The 22,553-nt window shown below is 37.0% G+C and overlaps 3 protein-coding genes across 9 annotated transcripts in view; 1 reads left to right on the plus strand and 2 right to left on the minus strand.

Annotated features, from left to right (window-relative positions):
* tjp1a (tight junction protein 1a) overlaps positions 1-14,962 on the minus strand; it is a 158,796-nt gene extending 143,834 nt beyond the window's left edge. For 2 of the 7 annotated variants that reach the window (XM_082162569.1, XM_082162570.1), the window contains exon 1: positions 14,791-14,946. In XM_082162569.1, the coding sequence (XP_082018695.1) occupies positions 14,791-14,891 (101 nt within the window). In that variant the 5' untranslated portion in view covers positions 14,892-14,946. Of the gene's footprint in view, positions 1-14,790 lie in introns of all 7 variants that reach the window. The other 5 variants (XM_082162567.1, XM_082162573.1, XM_082162576.1 and 2 more) reach the window with 5 other exon arrangements.
* Positions 14,963-15,524: 562 nt separating this feature from the next.
* Positions 15,525-22,239, plus strand: sord (sorbitol dehydrogenase). The gene is made up of 16 exons (XM_082161958.1): positions 15,525-15,928; positions 16,082-16,163; positions 16,415-16,554; positions 16,659-16,705; positions 16,789-16,877; positions 17,106-17,194; positions 17,276-17,386; positions 19,551-19,612; positions 19,710-19,743; positions 19,848-20,012; positions 20,350-20,509; positions 20,597-20,715; positions 21,099-21,164; positions 21,254-21,432; positions 21,570-21,691; positions 21,829-22,239. The coding sequence occupies exons 1-16, from the start codon at positions 15,865-15,867 to the stop codon at positions 21,992-21,994; spliced, it is 1,695 nt and encodes a 564-aa protein (XP_082018084.1). The 5' UTR covers positions 15,525-15,864; the 3' UTR covers positions 21,995-22,239.
* On the minus strand, positions 17,404-19,558 carry LOC309493463 (uncharacterized protein). The gene is made up of 4 exons (XM_082162613.1): positions 18,484-19,558; positions 17,916-18,336; positions 17,686-17,825; positions 17,404-17,560 (listed from the first exon to the last, which is right to left on the minus strand). Exons 1-4 carry the CDS (start codon positions 18,694-18,696, stop codon positions 17,528-17,530), a joined length of 807 nt encoding a protein of 268 aa, XP_082018739.1. The 5' UTR covers positions 18,697-19,558; the 3' UTR covers positions 17,404-17,527.
* Positions 22,240-22,553: the final 314 nt, after the last annotated feature.

Here is a 22,553-nt window from a genome sequence, read left to right on the forward strand (position 1 = left end):
TGCATTTAGGTAGACAATCCAAAACCTGTTACATAATTAATAATTTCATAACATCTCTGTGGCCTTTTCAGAAATGCCGCTTTAAAGCATGCACTCTCAAATGTTTGCCTGTGTGGTTGGATCGATAAGGCTGATTAAAGCCCAAGCCACATCAATGCACACATGAGACCTATCAATAATCTCACTTCCAGTAAGGCAGAACTACTATAGAGAGGTGGGGGGAGTGGGCACACTGGGAGGAGGCACACTGAAATTTTAAGCTTAAGGGAGCTGGAATGAAATGATATGAGGCCCCAATCCATCACAGCCCACTCTTGATTTGACCTAGCCAGAATGTTATCAAATTACTTTTTTTTTTATATAAAGTAAACAGACCTAAATCCCAGGCTAGAACAAAAGACTAAATAAAGAGTGCTAGAAGTGCATAAAGTCATTTGAAGTATCTGGAACTAAAGATATGGTATTAGTAGGGACGCACAATATGTAACGGTAAATCAGTTATCAGTCGATGTTAGCAATTTTGTACATTTTATTGGTATTGCTAAATCAATTGAGGATTTAAATATACATGCTAATTTCCTCTATTTTTATATTTAGATAACCTGTGTAATCATCTAAAAAGCAACTAAAAGTTAATCTTTAAAAACACTTATAATAAAATAAAATGACAAAAAAAACATCTGACAAAAAAAAAAAAAAAGGCTTGGAATGACAAATCAGTTTGTCCAAAGAACTCATTACATAAGCTGTTCAGCTGCTTTCACATGTAAAGTGGAACTTTAAAGATTTAAGATGGGTGAAACAAGCTGGATCCTTGAAAAAATCTCTAGTTGTGAGATTAGAGGGCACAGATTCAGAAATATTTGTCACCCACCTCTATTCTTTGTACTTACTCACATTCACGTTTAATACAAAATCTGGCAGCACCACTGGCCCAAGTGAGCTCACACTCAGCAAATATACAGCAACAGACTCCTTGGCAGTCTATTCAAGGACATCCCATTAACAAACGCAAGGGTTTGACTGACAAGTTGTTGATCCAATCGCAAACGTCCCTAGGAGTCTCTGGCGGTTTTCCCCACAGTCTCTGAGTCACTTGCAGATTTCACAAACATGGCCTCTCAGCCAACATCAGTCAGGAACTATTTAGTGGTGCTCTGAAAAATCTCATTGGTTAGTCCCCTAACGGCCAGGAGTGGAAAGGGTAACCTAATGCAGGCTGACAGTCCTCTTCTCACCGTCCACACTTTTTCCTTCTTTTTCTTCCGTCTAAGGTGCTTTACACAAGAGCTTTTGATGTGGTTTGTAGTCAATCTGAAGACAGTTTGGTTCGTTCAGTTAGTGTGAAAGCTTTCTCCCAAAGAAAGCTTTCCACCAATGATGCCAACTTACTGTGATTCAGAGCCAAATAATACAATGGCTGCACCTTAATTTGCAATTGTATGCAGAATTAGGATTAGTGACTCTCAAATCACAATGCATTGTAAATAATACGCAAAAGGTTCCCACTACACTATTTCTGGTGGATTTTGAAAGTTTGCATCTCTGCATGTTGTATGGATTAATATCAGCAATAAAATACTTCTCTTTTTTTTTTCAGTAAAATGGTGAAGAATGTAAGGCCGAAGCTGTATTAGGTATAAGTTGTTTTATTATTATTGTTTTATTTCAAATTTAATTATTTCAAACTTCTCACTAAGATACCAAACCCCAAAGTTGATGATAATCTTATCCTAAAAGAACAACACACGTTTGTGTCTTCAGTTGTGTACTAAGAGTCATAGACATTTAGCCTATCTTTACAATCTTACTTCATGATCTACTTTTAAATGTGTGATTCTGTTAACTTTTCCTTATATGCCCGTAAGAGCTGAAAATGACCTGGCTATTTGTAAAAGTTGAAGAATCAGAGAATTCTAATAAAGTAAATATTTAATAATTAAATATTTGTTGGATATTCAAAGACTTGTTTAAAATATATAAATGTGTATTTGGTGGACATTGAGGGTATACTATAAAGTATTAGCTGTAGCTTTTCTGTTACAATGCTTTTTCAAATACCACTTACTGCCTTTAACACCTCTGTCTAATAATAGATTAGAACTCTTAAACAAAGACAGAAAACTAATGAAGTCGGACAACGGGAACAGGAATGGGCACCGCCGCTCTCGGCGCTGTCAAAAAAAGTCCCACTTTTGACACTTATCGGCCAAACAAAACAAAAATAACGTATTGGGCGATATTAAAAAAAAAAAGAGTCAAATATCAGCCAATATATTAGTCTTGCTGATATATTATATTACACTACTGTCTTCAGGAATATATCCTAAAAGGATGTGTTTCTAATATAGGAGTCAACAGTAAACCTGGACAGATTATCATAATGAGAGAGTCTTTTTCTATGCAAGGTTTTGTAGAAAATATTTAGGGCAGGCAAATTAATTATGCAAGTATTTAGCTCATGGTAAAACAAAAACTAAATTATGCACCTTCTTGTACTCCTGAATCTTCTTAACAGTCTTTAAGTATGCTCTAAACCCAAACACTGAGAACAAACATGTGTCTAAGTAAACAGAGATACTGAATAAATAGAGAACTCAATCTCAGACTAAAGTGTTCGGACTGCCAAGTCAGAGCTGGAATCCTAAACTGTAAAACTGTTGAAGGGATGATGTGAGATCAAAGCGCTGGAAACCATGAGCACCATATACAGTAAGAGCTGGATTAAAGGAACAATATGAATTGAGCAGAAGAGTGTTTGGTGTATGTTTGGACAAGACTGCAGCTGTTTAATGAGGCCAAAATGAAACAGACCCTACACTTGAGCACAAACTGAGAGAAAGCAGATAGTGATAAACAATCTGACAGAGCACTATCTGCCTGCTTGCCAGAATACAGGAAGATGAGGATTTTGGATAATGGCAGAATAGTCTACTATTAATGTAACCTTAAGCATGCCTTTTATTCTTTTCATATTTAATCAGTCGGTGTTCTAGACCAACATTAATAGCTTTGTCTTATCTGTTTAATTCAAATGTTCTGTGTAATATCATGAAAGTTATCTTTGTGCAAACCAATAGCAGTGTTTGGTGAATGCAAGCTAAAGAATTCAGATTCACCCAATACACAAACAGTACAAGGGGTACGATGCTTTTACATCATCAGTTACCTCAAGTGGTCGACCGATAATAAACATTAAACCTTGCAAACACTCTGACGTGAGCGCATGGCGTCATCTTCTCAGTTCTCGCGCATGCGTCGTGGCGCTCTCATGAACAGAGGCCCACACGAAAGAAAACGAATAGTTGAATAAAGTTGTTGTTTTTTTTTTGGTTTTTTTGCACAAAAAGTATTCTCATCGCTTGATAAACTTAAGGTTGAACCACTGTATTTACTGACTATTTTAACAATGTCTTTACTAACTTTTCTGGATCGGCAGAATGAAATTACTCAGCAGCAGCCTATGAAGGAGTGAGCCAGCTCTCAGATTTCATCAAAAATATCTTAATTTGTGTCCCGGAGATGAACGAAAGTCTTACGGGTTTGGAACAACATGAGGGTGAGCAATTACTGACAGAATTTAAATTTGTGGGTGAACTAACCCTTTAAGTAGTTGCAATTTAAAGTATAAATCTGTTTATTTCACAAGATATCTTTTTTTTAACAAGTTCAGTTTTTTTCATATTAGTTTTCAAATTATTTATTTCTAAATTTGTAAATATAATGTAAAATAATAAATGTCAGCACTTTATGCATGTGTTTTTACTATCTTTAAATTAAATAATGTTATCGGTCGACCACTAATCATTCGCTTAATGGCTGCAGAAGTATGGCCATGGTCTTCCCACCATCTCCACCAGACCTGACAAGGGCTCTCAGATCCCCAGGTGCAATAACTACTGTAGCAAGTAACAGGACATGTTGCTGCAAATACTACCAGGCAGCTGCCTGTTTTCATTGTAGTTTTCCTCTTAAATGGTCAAAATACAACATCAACATTTTAAGCAGTGAAAAGAACGGTAAAATTCATATAGTAAAGACAGTAACCCCAGTGTGATGTTGCTTGAATGTATTTTACATAAAGTGTGATTCTAGTACACATTCATTTTGTATAGAGACTAAAATGTACAACATCAACATATTGTGCTGATAGCGTAAAAAACTAATATTTTATAGGCTATGTAAACAAGATGAGTGTTTTGTGAGGTATCTTTTGACTTTCATAGAATAATTAACTTTGAACTATTAGAACTAGCATATTGAAATTTGGTCAACAGTGTCACTAAAGACATTAACGTTACAAAAGATTTCTATATTCAAATAAATTTATATTCCTCAAAGAATCCTGAAAAAAATATAGTGTTATCAACATTTATAATAATCAGAAATGTTTCTTGAGGAGCAAATCAGTTTATTAGAATGATTTCTGAAGGATCATGTGACACTGAAGATGGAGTCAGCTTTACATCACAGGAAAAAATTACATTTTAAAATATATTAGAATAGATTTTAAATTGTTATATTACAATCATTTTGATCAAATGCAGCCTTGTTGAGCATAATCTATAAGAGACTTCATTCAAAAACATTAAACCAGACAGACATATTTGGGGTACAATTGTCTAAAACTATAATTGATTTAAATGCCTAAAGTTTTAAAAAGCTATTCATTTAGAAGGCAAAAGCTTCTTTCAAATACACTAGTAGAATATCTGTGAACTAAAATGATCATATTAACTGCTTGCTTTTCACTGAGCCACCGTTCACCAAACGCTATGAAATAAATGAGAATGTGTTTAGAATTACACTCATCTTCTTAAAAGGACATTTATTTTAGTACTCTTCAACCGAAAGAGCTGGATACAAGCGAAATTACACTGAAAAGGAAGGCAAAGGATGACACTTCAAACGTGAAGCTGAGAGGGGAAAAAAAAGAACAATCCTGCAATTGCCTTAATCCAGAGACACCTGCCATGAAAAGGGGCCCTTTGAAGTCATTAGCAGAGCTAGACAAGACATTGCATTTACATTTGAAACAAAAAGGCTGATTGGCTGACAGCCTACTCATATAAAGCTCAGCTGAAAATGCTAGCCAGTACAGAATGATAATGTCTACTTTATCACACCAAACAAACAATAAAATCCACATGCAGGGGGTGGTTGTGCCATTTACAGACAGGCATCAAACTCTGGCGACAGGTCGTGTGATGAAAGCAACAAGGCAAGGTAAAATCTCAGCTGCTTAAAAAATAAAAAGCTTGGTTGTGGATCTCATGACTGAGCAGTCACAGTGCAGCAGGGTCTGGTGCTGCAGAGCTAAACTGGCCTAATTAGAGCTCAGGACATCCGCACACTAATCCCCCACACACCCCATCATCCTCACGGCTTTCATCTGTCCATGTGGACGGCTCCGCCAATCCAATAAGCATGTGTGGGCTATATTATGGACAGTAACGTAATGTACAGTAGTAACATGTAATGTGATCTTAAACAATTAGGTGGGCGTTGAGGAGACAGATTTAAGCCACTACAGTATGGCTTCAAGTTTGTTATATACTGTATACATACATACATACACACTCACCCAGTTGGTCCATTTTAACATGATAGCATCACGCAGTTGCTGCATATTTTTTGGCTGCACATCCATGACCTGAATCTTACGTTCCACCACATCACAAATGTGCTCTATTGGATTGAGATCTGTTGACTGTAGTGAACTCATTGTCATGTTCAAGAAGCCAGTTTGGGATGATTTGAGCTTTGTGACATGGTGCGTTTGAAGTAGCTGTTAGCCTGTTTGAAGTAGCTATCAGAAGATCGAGTACACTGTGGTCATAAAGGGATGGACATGGTCGGCACCAATGCTCAGGTAGGCTGTGGCGTTTAAACAATGCTCAATTGGTACTAATCTTTTGTATTTTTTTACCAAATATTGGTATCTTGCCCAAAGTGTGGCAAGATAATATCCTCCACACTATTACACCACCAACACCAGCCTGAACTATTGGTACAAGGCAGGATGGATCCATGCGTTCATTTTGTTTATGCGCCAAATTCTAACCCTACTATCTGAATGTTGCAGCAGAAATCGAGACTCATCCGACCAGTTAACGTTTTTCCAGTCTTTTACTGTCCAGTTATGGTGCACACAGAAAATGTTTTTATCTTTAGGGGTACAACAGCTTGTCACTGGGGCAGTAACCTTAAAATGACATCTTTGTACCTTCTTTTTTTACTCCTAAAAGGTGCATATTAGTATCTTAAGTAGTAAGTACAAATAGGTACCTTAAGGTACTACTTCTATGAACCTTTTTGTGGTTAAAAAAAAAAGGTACAAAGATGTCATTTTAAGGGTACTGCCCCAGTGACAAGCTGTTGTACCCCTAAAGATAAAAATTGTACACCTTGTTTTTTTGTTGTTTTTTTCACCTTTGAGCCCGTGCGAACTGTGAATTTGCCTCAGTTTCCTGTTCTTCGCTGACAGGAGTGTCACCCGGTTTGGTCTTCTGCTTCAAGGTTCAAAATTTTTTGTGTTCAGAGATGCTCTTCTGCAGACCTCGGTTGTAATAAGTGGTTATTTGATTTACTGTTGCATTTCTATCAGCTCAAACCTCTCTGGCTGTTCTCTGACCTCTAGCACCAGCAAGGCATTTTCACTCACAGAACTGCCACTTTTAGGACCATTCATTGTAAAATGTGAAAATCCCAATTTCTTAAATACTCAGACCAGCCCATGTCTACATGCCTAAATTAAGTTGCTGCCATGTGACTGACTGATTCGATATTTACGTTAATGAGCAGTGGAACAGGTGTACCTAATAAAGTGGCCGGTGAGTATATATATTTTAATTTGTAAAATAAATGCATTTTTTATTTTTATCAGTCATTATTGGATATTTATCTGCCAATATTGGATATTTAATTGTTCTGCCTATTTTAAGGTACAGGTCATTGTATGGAAGTAGAATAATGTCAAATGTTTTTGAAATAAAAAGCCTGTTGAATTGCACTACTTGAAAAAAAAAAGGAATTGCATTAACCATGCTTGCATTTTAATGCATTGTATTTTTAGTGCTTATATTTTTATGGGCTGAAATTCAACATGGTTGAATATTTAAGCTGTGAATATTTCAATAAAAAAAAAATTCAAACACCTTTTCATTATAAAAAATTCAATAATCCATATTCACCTTTCAAATTTCACTTCCAAAATATTCAAACTGTTTAAAAATACAACCAATAATATTCAACAGGCAATTTTCGGTCCATTTTATTTCGCTTTGCAAATTCGCTTCCACAAATTCAGTGGTTCAAATTCGACAATAAATTCAACATTGACGTCCAGGAACTGCAGGAAAAGCAGTAGATTGCCGAGCATACTCTCCATCTGCTGTTAGTCGACCTCACCATCAGATGGTGCAAAAGCGCGTGTTGAAGACCAGCAACAGTTAGAACAAGTCATTAGGGCCCGAGCACCGATGGTGTGAGGACCCTCTTGGAATTGCTCTGTTTATTATTATTATTCTTCTCCGCATTTAATTGCATTTTTGAGGGCCTAAACATGCTCGAAAACTCACAAAACTTTGCACACGCGTCAGAACTGGCGAAAATTTACATCTGATATAGGTTTCAGAATTGGACGGGGCAAAATGGCTCGATAGCGCCACCTATAAAAGTTCAACGGAGTGCGCCTCCCGCAACGTTCCACGTACGTGCACGAAATTCGGTACATACATGTAATCACCTAATACCTACAAAAAAGTCTCTTGGAGCATAGCCCTAAACACAACAGGAAGTCAGCCATTTTGAACTTCCTCTCAGATTTTTGTGCAGTTTTTGCCATTTTCATGCCTCGTACTTTAACGAACTCCTCCTACAGTTTTAATCTGATCATCTTCAAATTTGGTGAGTGTAATCTTAAGGCCTTTGCGACGTTAAATTGCGAAGATCTTGAGTTTTCGTCGAAGGGCGGGTCCTCGGCGGCCTGACAAATTTCGATGTTTCGCCATGAAACAGGAAGTTGCTGTAACTCAGGCATGGAATGTCCAATCTGCCCCGAACTTCACACGTTTGATAAGCGTTCTGTCCTGAACACATGACCATGCTCATATTCAGTTATAGTCATAGCGCCACCTGCTGGCAACAGGAAGTGACATGTTTAACACTGTTATGGACTCCTAATAACATATAAAAAAGTGCCAGCAAGTGCTAAACATGCTAACAACATACTAGAAGCATGCTAAAACATGCTAGCAAACTCTTAGCTAAGTGCTAAAGCATGCTATTTTTGCAATTAAATAGGAATTTGCTGTAACTCAGGCATGGAATGTCCAATCTGCCCCAAACTTCACACTTTTGATAATCGTTCTGTCCTGAACACATCTACATGAGAATATTCAGTTATAGTAATAGCGCCACCTACTGGTAACAGGAAGTGTCATGTTTAACACGTTGATGCCATTCTAGCAACATGTTAAAAATGCCATTGACTTCTAAACATGCTAGAAACATGTTAAAACATGCTAGCAATACTTAGCTAAGTGCTAAAGCATGCTAATTCAATGAAACAGGATGTTGTTGTTACTCAAGAAGGCAATGTCCAATCTGCGCCAAACTTCACACTTTTGATAAGCGTTCTGTCCTGGACACATGACCATGCTCATATTCAGTTACAGTCATAGCGCCACCTGCTGGCAACAGGAAGTGACATGTTAAACACTGTTGTGGACTCCTAATAACATATAAAAAAGTTCCAGCATGTGCTAAACATGCTAACAACATACTAGAAACATGTTAAAACATGCTAGCAAACACTTAGCTTAGTGCTTAAGCATGCTAATACTGCAATTAAATAGGAATTTGCTGAAACACAGGCACGGAATGTCCAGTCTGCCCCAAACGTCACACGTTTGATAAGAGTCATGGCCTGAACACATCTACATGAGAATATTCAGTTATAGTAATAGCGCCACCTACTGGTAACAGGAAGTGTCATGTTTAACACGTTGATGCCGTTCTAGCAACATGTTAAAAATGCCATTGACTTCTAAACATGCTAGAAACATGTTAAAACATGCTAGCAAAACTTAGCTAAGTGCTAAAGCATGTTAATTCAATGAAACAGGATGTTGTTGTTACTCAAGAAGGCAATGTCCAATCTGCGCCAAACTTCACTCTTTTGATAAGCGTTCTGTCCTGAACACATGACCATGCTCATATTCAGTTACAGTCATAGCGCCACCTGCTGGCAACAGGAAGTGACATGTTAAACACTGTTGTGGACTCCTAATAACATATAAAAAAGTTCCAGCATGTGCTAAACATGCTAACAACATACTAGAAACATGTTAAAAAATGCTAGCAAACACTTAGCTTAGTGCTAAAGCATGCTAATACTGCAATTAAATAGGAATTTGCTGTAACACAGGCACGGAATGTCCAGTCTGCCCCAAACTTCACACGTTTGATAAGAGTCATGGCCTGAACACATCTACATGAGAATATTCAGTTATAGTAATAGTGCCACCTACTGGTAACAGGAAGTGTCATGTTTAACACGTTGATGCCGTTCTAGCAACATGTTAAAAATACCATTGACTTCTAAACATGCTAGAAACATGTTAAAACATGCTAGCAATACTAAGCTAAGTGCTAAAGCATGCTAATATAATGAAACAGGATGTTGTTGTTACTCAAGAAGGCAATGTCCAATCTGCGCCAAACTTCACACTTTTGATAAGCGTTCTGTCTTGAACACATGACAATGCTCATATTCAGTTACAGTCAATGCGCCACCTGCTGGCAACAGGAAGTGACATGTTAAACACTGTTGTGGACTCCTAATAACATATAAAAAAAAATGCCAGTAGGTGCTTAACATCCTACCAACATACTAGAAACATGCTAAAACATACTAGTAAACACTATAAGTACTAAACCATACTATTACTACAATTAAATATGAATTTGCTGTAACTCAAACATACAATATCCAATCTGCCCCAAACTTCACATACTTGATAAAAGTCCTGCACTGAACACATCTACAAAGCAATATTCAGATATATAACCCCACCTACTGCCAACAGAAACTGAACTGGTTAACACAGTAATGCAGTACTAACCACATACCTATTGTGTACTAAGCATGCTAAAAACATACTAAACATGCTAGCAACTACTATATACTGTATACCTCCTTAAATGCACATTGCCCAACCATGCTCTGTCTTCCTAAAGCCAACGAGTGACGATGGCACGGGTGCGAGGGCCCTTTCATCGCTGCTTGCAGCTTTAATTCATTCATAAAACTCATTTACACCAATGTAAGTGTATTTGTGATTATTATGACGGCTGTTTTATGTTAAATTCAGTGTCTTCACGGTTACTTTTCCTGTGTAGCCTACATGCATCTTTCTCTACCGTGAACGAGATTATAATGTTATTCCCCGATGCGGATATACAGATCCAATGTTACATTTTTGAGGTTGACATATATTTCTCTTGGTTGTTTAGTTGCCTTAACTTTATATTGTGGCGATGTGCTGCATGCAGGCTATTAGGGTTTCCTTCAATACTTCAGGATTCCCCTGCTGGACATATAAAACGCTTAACGTAGCTAATAATGGACTACAGTGATGTAAAAGACCAAACTCGCAGGCAAGCAGATGGACTCAGAATAACGCGCAAAGCTTAATGCTGAGCGTTTCCCAGTGATAGATTGGCATAAAGATGGCTTGATGTTGGACATTCGCACATTTAGGGACCGTCTCTAAAGAGCATTTGAATAGAACGACTTACAGTCATAAAACCAACTGTAAAGTGTTCATTTAGTGTCAGGCATAATGCGCACCCTTTGGATTTTTGATATTTATTCAAATAAATGTAAGTTTGCTATTGAAGTTAGAAACGTGTGCCAATGTTGTATGCAACTTTAGAGACGGTCCATAAATCTGCTAATGTCCAATGTCAAGCCAATTTTTACATTTAGTCATTTAGCAGAAGCTTTTATCCAAAGCGATTTACAGTTAAACTAACAATAGGAGGACAATATGCAAGTGCTGTGACAGTTTAAGCTAATGCAATACACGTATGCATACTATATGTATGTGTTGATTTTATGCCAGTATATCACGAAACGCTCAGCATGAAACTTTGCGCGTTAAGTTCATATTCTGAGTCCATCTTCTTGCCTGTAGCCTATATAATAGCCTACTTCCCTAATAAGGTGCAAGATTGGTCTTTCATATCACTATCAACGGAAGGGAAATCCTTGAGTATGAGGTATTGAGGGAAACCGATTATAATCCTGTTCATGGTAGAGAAAACTGATGACATGTAGAATACACAGGGAAAGTAACAATGAAGTTATTGAATGAAACATAAACACAGCTTTTGTGCGTTTATCATCTTTTCCGCATATACTGACACAGATAATCATTTTCATTTTATGAATGAATGTCTTCCGTCAACAACAAGCGCTTTTGCACCATCTGATGGTGAGGTCGACTAACAGCAGATGGAGAGTATGCTCGGCAATCTACTGCTTTTCCTGCAGTTCCTGGACGTCAATGTTGAATTTACTGTCGAATTTGAACCACTGAATTTGTGGAAGCAAATTTGCAAAGCGAAAATAAAATGGACCGAAAATTTCCTGTTGAATATTATTGGTTGTATTTTTAAACAGTTTGAATATTTTGTAAGTGAAATATGAAAGGTGAATATTGATTATTGAATTTTTAATAATGAAAAGGTGTTTGAAATGTTTTTAATTGAAATATTCACAGCTTAAATATTCAACCATGTTGAATTTCAGCCCATAAAAATGTAAGCACTAAAAATACAATGCATTAAAATGCAAGCATGGTTAATGCAATGCCTATTTTTTTTCAAGTAGTGCAATTCAACAGGCTTTTTATTTCAAAAACATTTGACATTATTCTACTTCCATATCATTGTATCTAATCTAAAATTAAATAGATAATGCAAAGATCTATTTTCCATGCAAGCATGTTATTGTTGTTGTGGTTGTCATGTGCATATACAGTAACAAACATTTGCTGTTCTTTTTTTAACAAAATAGTATGGATACAGTATTAGGCTACAGTATATCACGCATTTATCAGTAAACAGCCACGAGTCACGACATTAAAATAATTATCGCCTTATTGGTATCGGCCAGAATTTCATCACTCGTTTTGAGAGGTTGTTCTGATAAATTGTTTGTATCTGATGGAAAAATAAAATCAATTAAATGATGAATGCTGGAATATAAACAGGTTATTGCGGTCTCACCTAAAAATGATGATGAATCCTCAAGGCCATCTATTTAGCCACGTTTGAGTTATACAATTGTCACTCCAGACCTCACCTTGACCTGTCTATTCTATATTATCCTATCAATGCTATTGTCAGATGCCAAGAAAACAATGTTAGATACCCCAATCAGAATATGTATTATGATCCTACTATGGTAGTGCATGTTTTCCTTTTTTAATCTACTGTGTGTAAGATCATGTGCAGTATTTATCATTGGAAAAAACATGTTATAATAATGACTTGCTTAATCCAACAAAACAACAACAAAATAAGAAGAGAACATTATGAGATCCACCAATGATATAACCTTTGTAGCAATCACTAAATTCATAACAACAACATTTGTTATTCTGGGATCTTCAAATGTTCATCTCTCCATATAAACAACACGATGGGAAACATAGCTGCAATATCCTGCAAGCTGAATTGTTTAAATTCAGCACATTTGTAAATATCTCTGTCTGTCCAGTTGTATATGCTTGTAATGTTTTATGCATAGTCTCAGCAAAATGTTCTTTGTACCGCTTGTAAAAGTTACCCATTCAAAACCCCCACAGCTTCAACAAAGCTGTGTAGGGTGATGAAGTTATATTTTAGTATATCTTCCTCTCTCTGCTTTTATATTTTGCTGTCAGGGTGCTGTTAGTCAATTATAGAAAATAAAGTAGTTTTGCCTTGATGTCTTTGTCCTCTCTGATGTTGTACTTCAGTTTGCTCCTTTCAGCCAAGAATAGACCACTTGAAAATCTATTTAATGGCTCTCTAGATTATGCCTTAGTTTAAAATGGCTACATTAAACTATAATGCAATGTCACTATATATAAAATATCCTTAAATACATGCAAACTAGAAGAAAAATCTACATGGTCAGCTCTATCTGATAATAGAAAGCACAAGATAATGTTCTCTCTCTATAAATAATGCAGATTATGGAAATGTTGTGTTATCACAAACATGAGCATTGAACCATATGCAGATATAATTGTGATAGTTTGTCCTTTGCCTGATTTAATGTTTAATCTTACACATTTTGCAGGATATAAAATTGCTGTGATAGAATGAGAGACTTCTTTAAACATAGGCTACTATGTCTTACCGACCCTAAACTTTTGAGTATATACACGCACACACACACACACACACACACACACACACACATGCTGTTCACTATGGACAACTACTAGGCTATAAGCTTTGTATTTAGGGGCAGTATTCAGAGTAAAACCAAAGATATGCAAAAATACAAATGCAACAAACAATGAATTAACTCCGTCCTTATAATACCATATTCCACCAGCAGTGGATTTTTCTCCAAACATTTAGGATATGTACACTCTTAAAAAGAATGGTTCTTTATTGGTATCTATGGTTCCATGGAACCTTTCCATTCTACACAAGGCTCTTTATAGGGGGGAATTATTATTTCAATTTTTTAAATGTTCTTTACACAATAACAAAAATATATATATATATTAAGAACTGTTCACTAAAAGGGAACCCAAAATGGTTCTAGATCATGTAGTGGCCTATGTATTCTGGCTGCTTTGAAAAACAAGCAAGCTTTTGATTGTTAACATTATACACACTTATGAAAAGTTGAGAGAAATATACTATTAAAAACAGTAAACACTCTTACTGGCTTAAACATAGATGCTATAATGCATTGTAGTTTTCAGTAAGAATATAATGTTGTTGTGTTTTTTTTTAACCTATCGTAACCTTTGTGACAGAGGCATCTCATCTCAGCAGGAATCCACAATTACCCAGCAAATAACACTATCCTATCCTTCAACTGTATAGTTGTCTTTTTTTAATGGCCTCCTGGAGACATAAAACACAAGACTACATGACAGTACTGTCCACTAAAACAGGAAGCAATTTAGCTTCAGTGTGTGCCAACAGCGGCCAACTCCACATAAATTACTGACCTGTGGGCAAACCTCTTGTTGATATAAAGCATAGAATGACAGACACTTCCACAATATCTCTAACAAAAGCATGTATTACTTATATGTGTTCCTCAAAACATGTTTAGATCACCAGAAAATAAATAAGCTCTGTTTATGAATGAGAACAGCATGCATTTGTTTACATTAATGGTTAAAATAATCTTGTGATGATGTTTCATTTTTGAACAACTTTTGATTTCTGGTGCACTATCAGCATATTTTAACAAATACTCTCCACAAGGTCAGATACTGTCTTTCTCTCTGTGCTGTGAATACAAATTGAGATATAGAGGCCACTTTGGACATGTCTTACATTTGCAGTAGCCTACGAAATAAACTGGCTGTCAATATGACATTAAGCAATCGTCAGAGTGAGCAGATTAAATGTATTTAACTGTAGTATAGCTTTCGTAGCACAATTAAATTAAAGTGTAAAATCATGTGTGCCCAGTGCCCACATAAAACTGTCAGAGGACACGTGGGGAAATAACCGCAACAACAACAAAAAAACTCAGCTTACCTAAAACATAGTTGACATGTAATTAAGTACCAGCCTGCACAGCCGAACACGATCAATAACAAGTGCTTGATTCCTGACACTTGATCAACAGTTTTAACCATTAAGTTGAATCAGCTCCGGTTGATCAACTTTTTGGAGGGCAGGATTATTGCTACTCCTTCTAGGCAGGCCTGAGTGAACACGGCACGGATTCCATCCTCATGAATTACGCCGTTCTAGTACCATCTAGTGGACAAGAGAGTGTACTACACTATTTTAGCATTCTCGCACTGTACATTATAGCCAGTGAAGAAACCTAGGAGAGGTCTCCTGCAAGCTTCTATCAAGACGACAATATTTTATTAGAATTTATTTTTCATTTAAAAATACTTAAAGCCTAAAAACTTTAAGTTTTAAAGGAATAAAAATATATATTACAACAATAGTAGTAGTAGCCTAGTAGTGGTGGTGGTGATAATAATACAAATATGTAATTGTTGCAATATACTATCAATGTAATAATGAGTACTTCAATATTTCGTCAAAAGTCAGAAACCCGCGCGAATCAGTTTCGTACTAATTAAAAAACGATTCAATGATTATTTTACGTCATATTGTAACTACGTCATCGCTTGGCCCCCGACGTTCCCCTAAAATATATATTTATTGACTTTAAAGTTCGCCTTTAATCCTTCCTTCAATCAGCAGTCACATCCTCGGTTCACTTTAAATGCTCTGTTGTCACTTCTCTTCTCATTACGAATAAGACCGGTTTTTGTGAACAGATTCAGTGAATAGACGACTCGTTCACGAATCGGATATTGCTCGTCAAGGCCTGAGGCGATCTGTGTTAGCTATATAACGATTGCCCGTTACAGGTTATGAACGTTTTATTTATTTTTTTCCTGTTCATTTTTCAGTACTTTTCTACTTTACTATCCACTTGTTTGGTTCAAGAAAACTTTAATGGTTTTAATTTGAACGTCGTCACACACATTCGAGGTCTGAAGAAGGATTATCGCAACATCGAGGCCTTCGATTACTGCTAACGTTAGCTTCTGTGCGAACTGAAGAGACAAACACCTCCGCATAATCATGTTTAAAGACAAAACGGCATGGTTCTCCAGCAGTGTTGGAAAGGGGGTAACCAGCTTCTGGGGTGGGTGAGATGAGTATTTGGTTATATGCTTCTAAAATAACTATTAAAGAAATGAACGAATCTATTAATGAATATTTTGTAATAAGTCATCTGATTTTATTTCAGGTTTTAACTTGAAATATGAGTACATTATACTTGTTTATATTCTTTTAGTTTCTGAAGGGGGAGCTCTTTCTTCCTGGAAAACAGCAGATTACCTCTTCAGTAATGATGCCTCTTCTGAAGACACTAAAAGGTCTATTTAGTTTACAGTGCAAATCTTGTCTCAGGGTAACTTGGTCATACTTCTAAAGAAGCTTTAAAAGTAAAAGAATATGCATGGATTGTGTATTTTTAATTTAATGCAAAGAAAAGTGGTTATCACTCGCATCTGTGGCAGAGAGACCAGCCTATAGAATGTCATTTAATCCAAATCTACTGTACCCTAAACCCCTGAAATGCATGAAAAACAAGTTTTACCTGATTTCTTTCTTTATTCCTTTTTAGGGTATATCGCAGTGAGGACTATATAAAGAACAGGGCAACAGTTTTCCACAGCAATTTCCTGTCAGCATGTAAACCTCGCCAGAGTGTAAAATCTGTGCCTCTTGGCCACTACGTACTGCCTCCAGACTCCATCCAGAATGGTGAGCTGTTCAGTATTTTTAGTGACGAGATCCAATGTAAAGAATGAAATGAGTCATTGTTACATTTAATATTTCATAATTACTATTCCAATTTCTCTCTTTAGAAATGAGAGTGCTAATTGGAAGGTTCATTTGGGAAATGGATGAACAGGTAGGAGAACATGCTGTAGTTAAACCTGTACCCTGGCTATTCTTCGTTGTCTTTGTTAGCTTCTCAGTTGTTATTTATTAAAGGTGATGTGTGAAGAACAAAAAACAACCAAAATGTCTGAAGACTGTCTATCCGATGAGACTGAAGATCAACCAGTGAGAGAGAAGAACAGGTATGCATTAACTCAACATTTAATTATATCTGAATTTAATATAGAATTTGGGCAGAATGCATAAATTCATTGTAGTGAATTTCATTTTTAAATACATCCAGTAGTTTTTACATATTGTTCCTCTTCAGTTACATAAGACACAACTGATGTCTAAATATTACTTTCACTACCACAGCCCTTTATCTTTCTAAAAACCTGGTGTAAGCTCATGTTCATGTTATCTATTAGCCAGGAAGATTACCAGTCTGTTGCATCACCGAACAAAGTGTGTTCATGCTGTGAGATGCGGCAGTATCCTGTAAACAACATGATCTCAGGTAATTAATTAACAGATAAAACTGACACCCTACAAATGTTCTCACATTTAGAAACTGTTTATTGTTCTGTCTCTTTTTCAGGATATGCTCATATCGACCAAATGAAGAAGTATTTAGGGGAACTTTATGATTTTCTTCCCTCCCTCCATGGCCATAATGTTTCGAGATCTAATAATGTGACACCTCCTTATTGTCACAAAGAAATGTAATATAACGTGCCTTATAAATCCACTTCTTTGTTCTATATATGTTTCACTGACAAAAGTGTTTAATGCAACTGGATGTGCATTCTCAGTTTCTGCTCATCTCATATCAAACTGCTTCTTCAGTAAATCACACGTTTCCCAGCAATATGAAATCCAGTCCCTGTACGTGAACAGAGTTGATTTGACATAGGTTACAGAGAATAGCAATAGTAATATTAAAAAATAAAAGTGTATATAATTGAAACAAAGTGTGTCTCTGTTTATTTTCTGTTGATGTTTAATTACCTTCCAGTGAGGTGGTCTATCCATTAAAGGATTTTCTCTGAGGTCAAGTTTTATAAGTCTGCTGAAACCAGGGATTAGGTAATCCTCCAGTGATCTGATGCTGTTAAATTTAACAGAGAGGATCTGCAGATTTGCCATGTCTGGAAACAGATGTAAAAAAAAAATTGCACATGAGCAAAAACAAAAAAGGATGCCATAAATAGTAATTCATAAAGTGGGAAGTTTCTAACCTGTTAGTTCAGTAGGGATGTGTGTAAAACAGTTCTTGTCCAGATTCAGGAAGACCAGAGACTGTAAGTGATTCACCTCTTCTGGGAGGTCTTGAAGTTTATTATCAGCTAAGTTTAACCACTGCAAACTGCTGAGGGCTCCAAATTTTGAAGGCAGGTGTGTAATTGTATTATTATGGAGCCCAAGTTTCTGTAACTTGCTGAGTTTACCAATAGATAATGGTATGGAGATGAGACCACATCCAGCAGCCCAGAGCTCTCTCAGTTCTCTCAGGTCCCCTACTTCTTCTGGGAGAACAGATAGTGGGTTGTGGTTTACACCCAGGTAAGTCAGGTGTTTCAGTGATCCAATGTTGCTAGGAAGAACGGTCAGCTGGTTTCTATCCAGTGTCAGTTCTTCTAGCTTTTCCAGGTGCAGAATCTAACGGGATAGACATGATAGACACCTTAGACATGGTTTATGATTGCATTATTATTATTATTATATGATATGTGCGACGAATTCATTCACTTTGCGAGTAGCTACTTTGTAAAACACCGTGCATAAGTTATGGGATAAATAGCGTACCTCGTCTGGTGGTAAAATTAGCTGATTGTTGTTCAGAAACAGTTTTTTCAAGGTAACGAGTCTCGAAACGCCAGGTGGCAAAACAACTAGACCCCGGTGACTCATGTTCAGGCTCTCCTGTTGTTTGTTGATACATTCCAGTACCATATCTTCTCCGTTCATTTTGTTTAATTTACCAAAAACACATACTGAATAGAGAAGGCGCATCACCATAGTAACAGACAACTTCCGGCATTTCTGGAACTGGGACTGAATGGAAATACATGTGAGATTCAAAAATTAACGATAGAAAAGACGGGGCAGATCTGTCCATATTTGTAGAGTTAATTTGTATTTATTGGCATTTTAAGAACAATGTTAAATGCAGAAACTAGCTTTTCCTCCATTATTTTGTGCAGAATGCGCACAGATTGCACAGCGCGCAGTTTTGATGTTAATGAATGACCTGCTGAGAAAACAGGAAGAAGTGGGATGGCCGTAAGGGGCATAGGAATATTTAAGTAGAAATCTATTCGGCCGCTTCAGACACGTCGGCGCGCCCGCCATCTTGGAACGGTCAGCGTCACAGGAAGCATCAATGATGCTACAACATTGCACAGATTTTGGTTGTAAAAAACACCAAGATTTAAATTCCCGAAGGAATGGGATAACCTTTTACAGGTAAAAATGTGTTAGTTTGTGTTTTTATATGTAGCAACTCAATATTACAGGGGTTTAAACTATGGTAACTATTAGTGCTGTGTTAGCTGACGCCTTCCTCTTGTTGTATTGTGTTAGTTAAGCAAAATCATCTCCTGAAGTCTTTTACAGATATTGATATTCATACATGCATACCATACTGTGGTGGTGCAGACGACGCAGTCAACTTTTTATTTGACCGGCTCTGACCGTTTCAATATGGCGGACGACCCATTGAATCCTAAGGTTTCTATGTATGTATTTCTATGTGTGTCAGTTCGCGTGTGAATGAAAGGGTGCATGATCCGTACAGGAGCCAAATAGTAAGTATATCAACTGTGAGAACACGCGTTGTCGGGAGTTTGTCAGTTGTTCTGTACTTTTATGAGATAATAACATGGATAAAGACAACCTCTCCGTAGTCCTGCACTCTAAAGGAGATCTCAGACTGGTAGGAAATGTCATGCGTTTTAGTGAAGATCTTGCAACCCTTGAGCTCCGATTGCATTTGCAATTAATAATAGCAGACTTCTCTGTATCTTTAACAGGAACAGCGTCCGATCCCGGAGCCAGGACCAAATGGTAGGCTATAAATGTGTGATTATGCAAAATTTCTAAATGCTTTTCAATGGTGATAAACATTTCAGTATTCATATTTATCCATTTTCCGGGCTTCTTTATTGAAGACGTGTTACTTCAGATGCACTCAGTGGGCATTTGTGGATCAGATGTGCACTATTGGCAGAACGGGCGCATCGGGGACTATGTGTTGAAACAGCCCATGATTCTGGGACATGAAGCCTCTGGTCGTGTGGTGAAAGTGGGATCTGCTGTGACTCACCTCAAAGCAGGTTAGTTCTGGGTTTGCCTTAGTTTGTGATATAATGGCCTGGTTTCACATACAGTACAGGGCTTAGATTAAGCCAGGATTAGGTTTTAGTTCAATTAGGGCATTTAAGTAGCTTTTATAAACATGCATTAGAAAAAAAAAAAAACATTACTGTTGTGCATGTATGATGAACAATGGCACTGACATATTCTAAGTTACTGTATGTGTAAATTGCTTTCAGTAAAACAGCTAAAACATGCATTTTAATCTGTGACTAAGTTTAAGCCTTGTCTGTGAAACCAGGGGTAGGCTATAACAGTTAAACTTGGATTAAGTGTGTCTTTCATTTTTGTAACCAGGAGACAGAGTTGCAGTTGAGCCTGGAGTTCCTCGTGAAGTAGATGAGTTCTTTAAATCTGGACACTACAACCTCTCTCCCAGCATATTCTTCTGTGCCACTCCTCCAGATGATGGAAACCTGTGCAGATACTACAAACACAACGCTAGCTTCTGCTACAAGTCAGATCACTATTTCTGGACTAATTCTAAGTCCATGGTCCTTTAATTCTATGCGTAATAATCATATGGTTGTGTGCGTGCATGCAGACTTCCCGATAATGTGACTTATGAGGAGGGAGCCCTGATTGAGCCCCTGTCAGTGGGCATTCATGCCTGCAGGAGGGCAGGAGTTACTCTTGGAAGCTCAGTGTTTGTCTGCGGTGCAGGTCAGCCATCTCTAATGATTGCACATATTTATGCAACTGTTACATATTAACTAGTCAATCAGTGTATTGACCTCTGACTTCTGGGGGTCTGCCACTTTTCTAGTGTGTCAGCACTGTAAAATAATTGTTACTTATTAATTTAATATCACAGAATTTTTTTTTAGAAATGTTATCTTTGTAACATGACTTTTGAAATATGTAACTGGTTATAGCAAACAAAGATGTGTGTGTGTGTGTGTGTGTGTGTGTGTGTGTGTGTGTGTGTGTGTGTGTGTGTGTGTGTGTGTGTGTGTGTGTGTGTGTGTGTGTGTGTGTGTGTGTGTGTGTGTGTGTGTGTGTGTGTGTGTGTGTGTGTGTGTGTGTGTGTGTTTTCACCAACATAGGACCAATTGGACTAGTTTCTTTGTTGGCGGCCAAAGCCATGGGTGCTTCACAAGTAATAATAAGTGGTAATGTATATATTCTTCACTATGCATAAAAAGTAATAATGTATTAATAAATTGTGCATATAAAATACATTTTTAATCTGTATTTGTAGACTTGTCCTCTGATCGGCTTGCCAAAGCTAAAGAGATCGGAGCAGACTTCCTGCTTCTTGTGAAAAAAGAGGATACACCTCAGGACATGGCCAAAAAAGTGGAGGGAATGCTGGGCTGCATGCCTCAAATCAGCATTGAATGCACTGGAGTGCAGAACAGCATTCAAACAGCCATCTATGTAAGTTTGATTACAAAAAAATAGTCATACAGCTTTCACATTATTGGAGGACTCCATTGTACTGTCAAATTTGTTTGAGTGTTTAATTATTGATCATACTTAGACCACCTTGTGCTGATGATGGTGTTTTTGTCTAGGCTACTCGTTCAGGAGGAGTGGTGGTGTTGGTTGGGCTTGGTCCTGAGATGACCACCATACCTCTTCTCAATGCAGCACTCAGAGAAGTTGACATCAGAGGTGTATTCCGTTACTGTAATACGTAAGTAGGATCACTAAGGCTAGAGATGTACTTATGACTGTATCAGCGGTTTGAGTATAATGTAGATCAATATATAAAAACACCTTTTTTTTTGTATTTTGCACACTTTTACCCATGATACCTCATTGTTTTTTCAGCTGGCCGGTAGCCATTGCTATGTTGGCGTCTAACAAGGTGAACGTCAAACCCCTGGTCACCCACCGTTTCCCGCTGGAGCAGGCTGTGCAGGCCTTTGAGACCACCCGTCAGGGTCTTGGGGTTAAAGTCATGTTAAAATGTGACAAGAATGACCAGAACCCATGAGATCATCCACTAGACCCACATCTGATTATTGCCTTGCTACAGTCACTTCAAGACATTTTGTTTAATCCAGCTAGTTTTGAGAGTAACTTCACTATCTTGTCTCAGGTACAGCAGTCAAAGGAATTCAGTGATTCTCCTCACAGTGGATGTAATTATGTATAATTTAAATTTCATTGTAATTTATGAATCTAGCATGTTACATTAGTAAAATGAATATAAATAAACATTTTATAGAATCATGAAAAGTGTTCATTTATTTGTATGTAACACTGTCAGAGTGCAGTTTTTAATGGCATATCATAATAGCAGGTCATTTTTACAATTGAATTACCTTTCTTTTTCACAAACAATTAATCTTATCTTTACTTAAGATTTATCGTACTAACTTGTCTGTGTAATTACTGTGAGCTCTTTTTATATTTGTAATAATTTTCATAAAGTATTTTTGTTCGTATATTTGGTCAATATGTAATTTGAGTATAATAAGTAGAAGGAGTTGTGCAAGTAGTCCACAACTGGCCATCTTAATCAGTGAGTATGTGGAGGAAAACTCATTTAT

This window comes from Leuciscus leuciscus, assembly GCF_965113295.1.
Source record: "Leuciscus leuciscus genome assembly, chromosome: 2".
NCBI lineage: Eukaryota > Metazoa > Chordata > Actinopteri > Cypriniformes > Leuciscidae > Leuciscus > Leuciscus leuciscus.

Excerpts from the sequence above, each read along its gene's own strand:
- sord (XM_082161958.1), top strand. The coding sequence starts at position 15,865 with ATGTTTAAAGACAAAACGGCATGGTTCTCCAGCAGTGTTGGAAAGGGG. Across the intron at positions 20,716-21,098 it reads AGTGTTTGTCTGCGGTGCAG|GACCAATTGGACTAGTTTCT; the intron begins GTCAGCCATCTC and ends TCACCAACATAG. Across the intron at positions 21,165-21,253 it reads TTCACAAGTAATAATAAGTG|ACTTGTCCTCTGATCGGCTT; the intron begins GTAATGTATATA and ends CTGTATTTGTAG.
- LOC309493463 (XM_082162613.1), bottom strand. The coding sequence starts at position 18,696 with ATGGTGATGCGCCTTCTCTATTCAGTATGTGTTTTTGGTAAATTAAAC. Across the intron at positions 17,826-17,915 it reads CATCCCTACTGAACTAACAG|ACATGGCAAATCTGCAGATC; the intron begins GTTAGAAACTTC and ends ATCTGTTTCCAG. Across the intron at positions 17,561-17,685 it reads ATAGACCACCTCACTGGAAG|GGACTGGATTTCATATTGCT; the intron begins GTAATTAAACAT and ends GTTCACGTACAG.